The sequence below is a fragment of the Entamoeba invadens genome, assembly GCF_000330505.1.
Source record: "Entamoeba invadens IP1 unplaced genomic scaffold scaff_1105074725027, whole genome shotgun sequence".
Classification (NCBI taxonomy): Eukaryota; Evosea; order Mastigamoebida; family Endamoebidae; genus Entamoeba; species Entamoeba invadens.
Window position 1 is genome coordinate 156,835 of NW_004191732.1, and position 11,547 is coordinate 168,381.

The following is an 11,547-nucleotide window of genomic DNA, read 5'->3' on the forward strand; positions in this document are numbered from 1 at the left end:
TTTCTTGTAAATCACATCCAATACCTTTCTCACATGAGTTGAAATGAGCTGACCTCGTTGAGCTGTTTCAGTTCGCAAAAAATTGGCGTTGCTTACTTCTTTTATCCAAACAGCCAACGCGGTCTCAACAGTGGTATCGGATACAACAACATCAGTATTGCTCAAACTTGAAGTAGAAAAAGCACTTTGAACACAACTTTGACCTTGGTTAAACGTTTTGACAACACACTTGATGCTTGGAAATACTGCTGATGATGTTGTGGCAAACTTTTTCAGCAAACCAAAGAAACACAAGTCCAAAGGTTGCATGACGTGACTCGCATGTGGTTCAAGAAAGTGAAAGTAGATGTTGTTGGAGTTAAAAGCTGATTCCAACGTCTGGTCTAAATGCCCAGAGAAGTTATCCATTATGATGACTGCAATTTCTCTTGGATCAAGCTTTAGTTCTTCTCTTCTTATTATAACATAATTCAACACCTTTTCATACATCCACGTTTTGAATATCAATTTATTAACAAATCCTGTTTTTGTATAATAAAACGATGCCTCCGGGTATTCAGCAACAAGTGATTCTTCGAAATAAACATTGGGAACAACGATTGCTGGTGTGATAAAATGCCCATCGGCTGAAATGAGAGCTACAATTGTGCTTCTTTTTGCGTTGCGTTGAATACCGACTTTGACATCTCTTCGATCTTTTGTGAAAACTTTTACCTTTTGCTGATCCGCCCACTCGTTAAATCCCACTTCGTCGATGTTAAACACTAAAGAAGAATGTGTACCATTAAAATTAACTGAAAAAGATATGTAATTTGAAATAATATTGAAATAATTAGTTTCGACTCTGTCCAAATCCTCAGTCTTTGCAATTGCAGTACCATAACCATGACACGCTTTCACGTGTTTGATAATACCCTTTGAAGTCACGTCGAATGTATCATCAAAACTCTGACATAAAACATCAATCATCCACGGAGTAACACTCATTTTGTTTAACTCGCAGTAATTCAATAACGCAGATATTGCTGTATCCATTGTTTCGGTGAATTTTGTTTTGTGATTTGGTTGTTGTTCCTTTTGTTTTAAATGAGTTGAAATTGATGATTTGGACAATCCAAACAATATACCAATTGATTCTAAATTCAATTTGTAGCGATGGTGGATGAATTTGATTTGTTCGATTTTCGTTTGCAAGCCAAATGCTGTCATGTCGATGTTTTTGAAGACAGTTTTCGCTTCTTCAATTGATTTTTTTGAATGATCTTTGTGCTTTTCTTCAAATTTGATGTTTTCTTCCATGGTTCCTTTGTCTATTGATGGGTATCTCTGGTTTTTGGTTTTCAGTGGTTTATAAGGTTTGATGTATTGTCCACTTTTAACAATCTGATTCACTGAATCAATAAATGTTTGTGGTCGTTGCTGTAACATATTGTTTTATTGAGATTTTGTGTTTCTTTGTTAAAAATTATTGTTTTGTTAAATATTTTTTCCATTTATTTATAAATCGAAATTGTATGATAGAAGTTCTGCAATACCGTTTTAATATAAAAATAATTTTATTAAAATCAAAAAATATTTTAGTAAAAACAATTTACATTTTTATGTTTTTTAATTAGTTTTGACAATAGTTTTTATTTAATTTTTTTATAGTCGAAACCATAGTCCCAGTCGAATCTGTAGTTCCACATCTGTATATTATAAAAACACTTTTTTTCATAAGTTTGTATTATTAACAACCAAAAATTGTGCGAATTGGTTCTTTATTAAAACAGATTAACAATAAATATCATAAGCATGCCATATACATCGAACTCACATTCCGAATACATGAAGTATCTACTTAATTAAATTTATAATAATTATTAATACAAATCACACATATAAATTGATATGTTTTTTTTTTCAAAAAGATAAAATATAAGCGATCTCAAATGTTATTTAAAATCAGTGTTTTAGTGTTATTTTATAAATATATTTATTATACTATACTATTTATGATATAAATATATAATGAAATAATTGAAATGTTAAGAATTTTTTTGGTAAAAAAGTTTTAAAAATGAACTCACATCTAGGAGATTTTTTTGAGATGTTATATAATATTATTATTTAGTCTATTATTAATAAAATTATTATTCTTAAAAAATATAAATTGCTTCAATACTAATTAAATTTTGTCTTATACAGTTTTAACCAATTAATATTTGAATGTTATTAATTTAAACTAATTGAATTCAAAAACCATATTAATTTATGAACCCGTTTTGTTTATTAATCATACAGTTATTGGTTTTGTGTGTTGTTAAATCTTCTGGCACAATAAATTGTGGAAATGGTTATTATGAATGGGATTCGGGTTGTGAGGAGTGTTTGCCTGGTTACTTCTGCCCAAATGGCAATAATTTTTATCCGTGTCCACCAGGAACTTATTCAGAATTTGAAGGATCCAAAAATGCGATAATTGTAAAGAAGGTTTCTATTCAAAGGAAAAATCTTCTGTTTGTACTTCGTGTGTTTCAGAGACTTGTGCATCGTGTGATAGAAAAACTGGTATTTGTATTGCCTGTCGTTCAGGAAGTGGGTTTATTTCAAGCATCAAATGTGAAAAGTGTATACCTGGTTATTATTCACCAGGAGGAACTGTTTCATGCTCCCAATGTGCCCCAAATTATTATTCATTTCTCGGATCTACAAGTTGTTCTGCTTGTGATTCGTTGTGTGCGAATTGTAGCCAAACCAACGGAAATTGTCTTTCTTGTTATAAAGGGTCTCGATTATCCGAAGGTAAATGTGTAGTATGCCAAGCAGGTACATTTCAAAATGGAGACAATTGCTATCCATGTAGTGGTGATAATAATTATTCTCTTGTAAATAGTACAGAGTGTACCAAATGTTCTAATTGTACAACATGTGAAAGACAAACTGGTCAGTGCACTTCATGTAAAGTAGGATATACCGTAAATAATGGTTTGTGTTCTATCTGTGCAAGTGGTACATTTTACTATAAAACAGAGAAAATGTGTCAAAATTGTCCCAAAGGAACATATTCATCATTACCAGGAAGTCTAAATTGTTCAGAATGTCCAATTGGCTTTTACTCTGACAATGAAGGAGCATCATCATGTAAAAATTGTGACGATTCATGCAGTGAAAACCAGTGTGCTAAAGACAGCGGATATTGTGTTTCATGTCCAGTGGGTAGTATCAAAAATACAAAAATATGTTCAGTTTGCAGTGGAGGGACTTTTGCAAATATGAAAACAAACACGTGTGATAATTGTCCAGCTGGAACTTATTCAAAAGAAAGTTCAACGGAGTGCACATCATGTGAAGAGAACACTTATTCACTAGAAAAATCAGAAACATGTACTTTATGTAGTAATACATGTAAAACGTGCGATAAAACAAATGGAAAGTGTTCAAATTGTATTGATGGGTACGGCTTGGATAGTTCAAAAAATTGTTTGATTTGTACAATTGGTACTTTTTCTTTGGATTCTAAATGTACCGAATGTGATGATGGCTTTTATCAAAACAAAGATGGACAAAATACTTGTAAACAGTGTAACTCATCTTGTTCTTCTTGTAATAAAATTAATGGGAAATGTTTTAATTGTAAAGCTGGATATGGTTACTACGATGGTCAATGTACACTTTGTGGTGAAAATCAATATTCACTTAATGGAACTTCTCGATGTTTGCCATGTCCAATTGATTGTAATAATTGTAGTCGAGAAAGTGGAGTGTGTACTTCATGTCAACCTGGATACAAGGAGACAACAAACGGATTATTCAAAAAATGTGTTTCTTGTTCTTCAAATAACAATTGTTTTTCTTGTGATTCAAACGAAAATGAATCACAAAAAGAATGTGCCGAATGTTCAAGTGGATATTACTTAGACGATAACACGTGTTTGACATGCGCAAATATACCTTCATGTGTTGAGTGTTCAACAACTAAAAAAGAGTGTTATTCATGTGATAATGATTTAATAACAGATGGAACTCAATGTATTTCTTGTGATACAGGAAAAGTAAAAACAAACAAAAAAAACATGTTTTGAATGTTATCTTGTAATTGAAAAATGTCAACTTTGTGAATATAACAACGGAAGTCCAATTTGTTCAATGTGTTATACTCCTTATGTTGTTGAAAATGAAAAATGTGTTTTGTCATATTCAAATTCGACTCATTTTGATTATGAAACAAAATCTGCAATATCCAATGATATCGGGTGCCTCCTTCAAGTAAATTCTTCGTGTTTTTCTTGTGATATAAATGATTATTTACATGAAGAGATGTGCGGAGATAAAGATACAAATTGCCACAAATACTCTAAAACAACTTGTGAAATATGTGAATCTAATGTCATAACAACAAATGGAAATTGTTCATTAAAGGAAGAATGCAAATATCAATTAACTCAAAATGAGAACAAAACTTGTTTGATATGTAACAATAACACGGGTTGTGGACTTATTGTTACAAATTGTAAATATACACAAAATGAGTTTTGTTATTTAGCAAATCAAAATTATTACACAACTTATGAAAAATTTGGTCAAACCAAATTATGTGAAAATGCAGAAATTTGTCGAATGGAAAATGGCGAATTGGTCGACTTCGTTTGCAAAGAAAATTTAGTGTTAACTTCAAATCAAAAATGTGTAACAGATTCAAAGTGTCAAATAATAAGAGGAAGTGACTGTGTCGAGTGTATAACAGGCAATCACATGAATAATAATGTTTGTATTGATAATGACATCGATTGCTTAATTCAAAACAAAGACATGTGTATTTCATGTAACAACAAAATAACAATTGAAGGGAAATGTGTTTCGATTGATTCAATTCAATGCAAAGAATTTAATGATAATATATGTAAATCATGTGAAGAAACTTATTATAAAAACGTTGAAGGGTGTGTAACTAAAAAGGGAAAATATGAAAATTGCCAATTTGTCGATGTAGTTTATGAAACTTGTAATGAGTGCATCACACCATATCTTCTAGTTGAAAATTTGTGTGTAAAAGATACAACAACTGTTAATTCTTTTTTTAAAACAAATACTGAATATAATGACAATTGTATTGAAAGAAGTTCCAAAGGGTGTTTGAGATGTTCTGGTGGATATCACATAATAAATTCTATTTGCATTATTTGCAAATCCCCCTGCTCTTATTGTTCTAATGAAACGTATTGTACAAAATGTGGTAAATATTCATATGCAACAAATGGAAAATGTGTTGAAATAAATGATTTATTGAGTACTTGTGATGTGATGATGTCAACATACGACGGGTGTGTTGCTTGCAAAGATGGGTATATGCGATCCTCAGATGGTAAGAAATGTGACAAGTGTGATGTATCATGTAAAACGTGTTCGAACGATGGGAATTGTTTTATTTGCAATGACATGTATTATAGAACTCCAAACAATATAACAAAATATTGCAATCCACAAGATGAACTTATAAATTGTTTGAATAAAACGACAAATGGGTGCATATTATGCGAAGGTGGTTTTGCACTAAAAGACAATTTGTGTTACAAATGCGGTGAAAATTGCACTTCATGTATTACCATTACCGAGTGTTTGGATTGTGCAAATGACAACATTCTTATTGATTTTAAATGTGTTCATTTTACACAAATAAGTAATTGTATATCATCACAAAACTCCGTTTGTACAAAGTGCTCAGATGGATATGAATTAAGTAGCGACAAACTAGAATGTGACAAATCGTTTAATTATTGGTTGGTAATTATATTACCAGTAGCATGTGTTATATTGATACTTCTAATTATTATATCATCGATAATAATTGTTATGATTATAGTCAACAAAAGTGAAGAAAAATCGATAACTAAAAATCTCTGTATATTCAAAATGAACCGTTCTAATATAGTAATGACAAAAATGGGTGACGATGTTCTTTCAAACAAACAAGAAATATCATTTGGAGATCAAAACGACGAAATTGATATTGGAGTTGAAACTCGTGAATTGCTGTGTGTTGGAAACGGTTCTAAGAGTCGTTTAAAAGTTCAAATTTCAACAAAAACAGATACAAATAAATACACGATCAGAACTGAACCACAAATTGTTACTCTTAAATGTGGTTTTGCATGCGAATTTGAAATATTTTTAACACCATATTGCACTATGCAACTAATAGATGAAATTATAATAATTGCACTTGATTTGACAACAGGCAAACAAAACACAACTTCAATTAAAATAACAGCACAAACAAAGAACTCCACACGACTGGATTATGATGAAATAATAGAAGAAAAGAAACTTGGCGAAGGGTCATTTGGAATCGTGTATCAAGGGACTTATAGAGGAAATGTCGTTGCTATAAAAAAGATGAAACAAATAACAAACGAAACAAATAAACTCTCTGAATTTGAAAAAGAAGTTGAAATGTTGGACAAATTTCGAAGTGAGTATATTGTCCACTTTTATGGAGCTGTTTTAATACCAAATAAAATATGTATGGTCACTGAATTTGCACATTTTGGAAGTTTGCAAGACTTGATTCTAAATGTAAATAATGAACAAATTAAAATGAATATGCGACTTAAAATGATTTTAGATGCTTCTGAGGGGATTTTATATCTTCATGAAAATGGGATATTACATAGAGACATCAAGCCAGACAACATTTTAGTATTTTCACTTGACTTAAACGATAAAGCAAATGCAAAACTAACTGATTTTGGGAGTGCAAGAAACATTAATTTACTAATGACAAACATGACATTTACAAAAGGTATTGGAACACCAAAGTATATGGCGCCTGAAATATTGGAAGGTTTAAAATATACAAAAAGCTCAGATGTGTTTTCTTTTGGAATTACTATGTATGAAGTGTTTGGGTGGTGCGACGCATATCCAAAACAATCATTTAAATTTCCATGGAAAATAGCTGAGTTTGTTATGTCCAAAAAACGTCTTGTTAAAAAAGAAAGCATCCCAGATGGTCTGTTTGTATTAATACAAAACTGTTGGAAGCACAACAAAACTGAGAGAATTGGAATCAAAGAAGTAACAAATATACTTGAAAAAAAAAGATTTTAATTAATGAAATATTGCAATATTATTTATAAACGTGTGCATTTTTAATACGATATTAACATAAGCAAGTAAACTGTTTGAGCTTTTTTGTGAAAAGGTGGAAATTGGATTCGTTTAATTGATTATTATATTTTAGAACAATCGAAAAAATTCAAAAACACAAAATCAATTAGTTTTCATATAATTGAAACGGTTTTACAAAGCCAATTTCCGCACTTACCACATGTCCAAATTGGTATATTCTTGCTGCAAAAGTGACACACAAAAAATGTTTTTATATAAAGGCTATCGGCTTTACATGTTATACAACATCCATATTGTTTTTTTTGCCAAAACTTGTAAAATACAAAATCAGAAAGTCGAATATCAATATTTAATTTGTCTTTGTTAGGTTTCACTTTCCTTTGTTATTTTTGTTATTTTTCTATTTTTTATAAAGTCTGCGACATATTGGCTGGCCATTAGAAACAAATATTGTTAATATAATTTTCCACATCTTGGTGTTTTATTTTCCACACCACAAATACAACATGCACACATAAATTTAACAAAAACCAAAAATAAGAGACTGCCCATTTTTGAAGTTTTTTGTGGTATGAGAGGAACGGATTTTATCAATATATCTTCTTCTCTTTTCATTATGTTATACTCAAATATCGTTTATTAAAATCTTTGTATTTATATCAATTACAATTTTCCATTTTTTGTTGTTACAAGACAAATTCGTTGTTTATTTTTTGTAACCTAACATAAACCATTTTAAATTTGGATGACGAAAAGAACACATCGATCTTCTAAATTTTTTACCTGAATCTTTTGTAAATTTTGAAATGTATTTTCTGAAATGTCCAAATAAAATCAACTTTATGATTTTGTTTTAAAAAACAATCGATGAGTATCAATGTTCGAAAGTTAATCAAATCAAACAGTTCACTAATAGCAACATCTTTTTGTTTTTTATTGTTGTTTTTATTGTCAAAATGAATGTTTTAAAATAATAGCTTGAGACTGTATTCAAAAAATATTGCAATATAAATTGGTAATTATTCTGTAATATACAATTCATGAAATTTTTATTGACATCGTCATTGATCGCCTCCTTTATTGAAACCGAAAGAAAAACATTTATCTCGTTTGGTTTCGCATTTTTCCAAAAGCACAAAAACTTGTAAGATGTATATTTGTTAATATAATCAATAACAATTTTAAGACAATTGGCATCAAACAAAATGTTGAAAAAACAAGTTGTCTTTCTGTATTATTATTTTTGGTTTGCCGGATTTGTCTTGGTAAAAACAACCATTTCCAATATCAACAAACTGAAATGTAATTCTTTCAACATTTCAACCAATCTAGGTCATTACACGAATGGGGTACTTATGTATTTCTCATTTGTCTTTTTTTGTGTTTGCTGAAGATGTTTTTGTAGCGAGTTTTTTATGTGTTATATATTTTATTTATCGTTCTCATTGAAATTAAGTTTCGAAAATTCGACTTAAATATTCGGTACTTTCACAATTTAAGAGGTCTTTATTTTTATCGTCAATAAAAATTGCATCTTCAAAGCAGTTGTCATAAATGAAAAAGTCATTTTTATTTGAAGTTCTATATAGTTTAAAACACAAAAAAGAAAAAATGTTATATTTTTTTAAAATAAACTTGATAAATTATATACAGTTATAACTTTGTAAGGTTTGTGTTTAAATATAAATAAAAAATAATGTTTTGCATATATAGTCATTTGATTAAGGTAATTTGTAACGTTGTCTAATGTTTTTTTAAACGTTATAATCTGAATATTTATGGTTTTTTCTAAAAGACGACATTTGAGGAACATACAACATTTAAATCTTACAAAATACGGATAGCTGAATTAACAGAAACGATTAAAAATGAAGACCAGAATAATTACTACAATTGAATATCAAGCAAATTTTATACGATAAAACGGGCAATATATTAATAAATGTGTAATTTTCTTATTATTTAGTCTTAAAAAACTGTTATTTTTCATGATGTAATAATTGAGTGTGTTGTATAAAGTACGAATAAACAATAGCTTAAAGCGAGCTATAATTGTAAGTTTGTTATTATTTGTTATTATTTAATTATAAAATATTTTTTGTTCTAGCTTGTTTAACTTCAACACAGCAATTAAATTAAACTGATCATTATAGTTTTCAAATAAGTCATTGTAGTTTTTTTTTATTTATTCGGTTGATTTGATAAGTCACTTTTTGTTCAGCATTAAAAGTGACTCACGCGATAAATGAAAATAAAGTAAAGAGTAAATAAATTATTGTAACATTTGACATCTAGTAAATGATTGATAACTATTAAACGTATTTAACAATAAAAAATAAATTAATATCAAAACATAACTTTGCATCAAATGGGTATTAACAGATTAAACAGCTTAAATGATTGATTAAGAGTTTCATATTTTATAGTTTTTTTATATTTTATATAAAAAATAGCGTGTTCATTAACTCGCCGACGTACCTAATCCCCAACAAACCAATACTGTTAAAAAGAGCAATGTTTTTGTTTTTTTGAAAAAAATTATATTATACAGTGTAGTTCAATTATAGTAAAATGAAAACGGAATAACGAGTTCAAATTGTGAACTAAAAAACAAATAAATTGCGAAAAAAATGAAAAAAAATATAAAATTTCATGACAATAACGTAAAAAATGGCAAAATAACAATATTGGTAAAATGCAATAACATTTATTCCAAAACAAACAAATATGTTTTTTATACATAAAACAAAAAAAACAATTGGGTTTGAGTTGAAAATAAAATACAAATTGCAAAAGTAACATGAAAACAACAGTAATAATTGATGTAAACATATAAAACTATTGTACACAACAGTCTTTATTAAAAAAATAAAACTTTTTAAAAAACCCATTATATTAACTGCGTATTATTTAGGACAAACAGTACGATGTAGCAAGATTTTTAAACGTTTTTTTCTGTCTATAATTTATTTTTATCATCTCTTGGTATTTACTATATTGTGACTAAGTTTTTGAAACGTGTTTATCAAATAATTATAATAAACAAGCAATAATTAAAACGGTTTAAGTGTCAAATATATTATCACTTTTAACATCAATTTCCCTCCATTACAAATAATCCACATATTTTTATATTGTTGTCTGACTTCTTGTCAGATATATGGACTGTTTAACCAATTGTTTGTTGTTTACTCTTGATATTTTGATGTAAAGTGACTTCCCAAGGTGTGCAAGTTAGTTTAAAGGTGTGCAAGTTAAGGTATAGTTCATTTATAATTTTTTTATTAAAAAAATAGAATCATTAATTTTTTGAAATTTTGAAAAAAAAAGATTATTTTTAGTTTAATTATTAATTATAATTTCGAAGTTATTACTAAACTATACTTTAACTTGCACACCTTGTGACGTTGCAATTTTTAACTTTCACACTTCGAATACAATAAATTAAGCAACAATTTCGGGGAAGCGACCCAATGGAAATTATCGAAGGACCAGTTCTGGACAACAGTACACATCTATTTGTAACAATAAACTGCACCTATTAAACAGACTATTTGTTATTGTTTGCTTTAAAATGGCACAGAGAAAAACATAATGTTTATCATACTTCTTCTTGTCGCTTTAAATTACGCTAACACAAGAGACATCGACATTTATTCACGTTTTAAAAACAAAACAGTTTTTACATTAAACACATAGACAAACCATTACCCAATTTTTATAATTTAATTTGCTTTTTGTAGTTTATTAATTCAAGCACCGAAGAATTGTGTGTTTTTTGAAACAATTTTGAAACGAATAACATTTTTAATAAAATGTTTTTCAACTGAAATTTAGTCTTGCACGCCCTTTCCCTGTAAAAAAGACAAAAAATTTTAACTTGCACACCTTGGGGAAGTCACTTTATAAATATATAATTATCCCCGTTTTACCAAAATTTTTGAATATTTTATTTTATTATTTTTGTCAAAATTATAATTATAAACAACCAAATTAAAAAAACAATTTTTTCGTTTAAAAACAAAAGGTTGGTACCTTCTATTTAAAAGGTCTTGAAACAACATATACTGAATATATACTTATACAATTAAATTTAAAAATTTTCATTTTTTGTTTTATCGAACATTTTCTGTATAATATCAACAACCTCCTCACACGTTATTCTTTCTTTCCGTTTTTGTGCCCACATCTCTTCAAGTAAACCCCTTTCAACATCACTAAGACACTTGTCATCTGGTCGCTTCCCATTGGAGACCAACTCGGGTATTTCAAAGAAATATTTCACGTCTCCAAAAGCGTCTTTCCATGCAAATGCCTCAAAGAAAGTAATACCAAGTGAATACACGTCTGCAGCAATTGAGTATTTCTGTCCATTCAACAACTCGGGTGCCATATACTTAGGTGTACCAACACCCTTGGTGAATGTCAAATTTGACA

At 28.9% G+C, this 11,547-nt stretch overlaps 2 protein-coding genes across 2 annotated transcripts; one reads left to right on the forward strand and one right to left on the reverse strand.

Moving 5' to 3' along the window:
• Nucleotides 1-5,913: 5,913 nt before the first annotated feature.
• On the forward strand, nucleotides 5,914-7,089 carry EIN_091160 (serine/threonine protein kinase HT1, putative; the record flags this gene model as incomplete). The annotated part of the gene is made up of 1 exon (XM_004183701.1): nucleotides 5,914-7,089. The coding sequence occupies one exon, from the start codon at nucleotides 5,914-5,916 to the stop codon at nucleotides 7,087-7,089; it is 1,176 nt and encodes a 391-aa protein (XP_004183749.1).
• A 4,114-nt stretch (nucleotides 7,090-11,203) lies between these two features.
• EIN_091170 (protein kinase domain containing protein) lies at nucleotides 11,204-11,545 on the reverse strand (the record flags this gene model as incomplete). Its single annotated transcript, XM_004183702.1, has 1 exon — nucleotides 11,204-11,545. A coding segment is annotated over one exon (342 nt), but the record flags the coding sequence as incomplete, so codon positions are not given.
• Nucleotides 11,546-11,547: the final 2 nt, after the last annotated feature.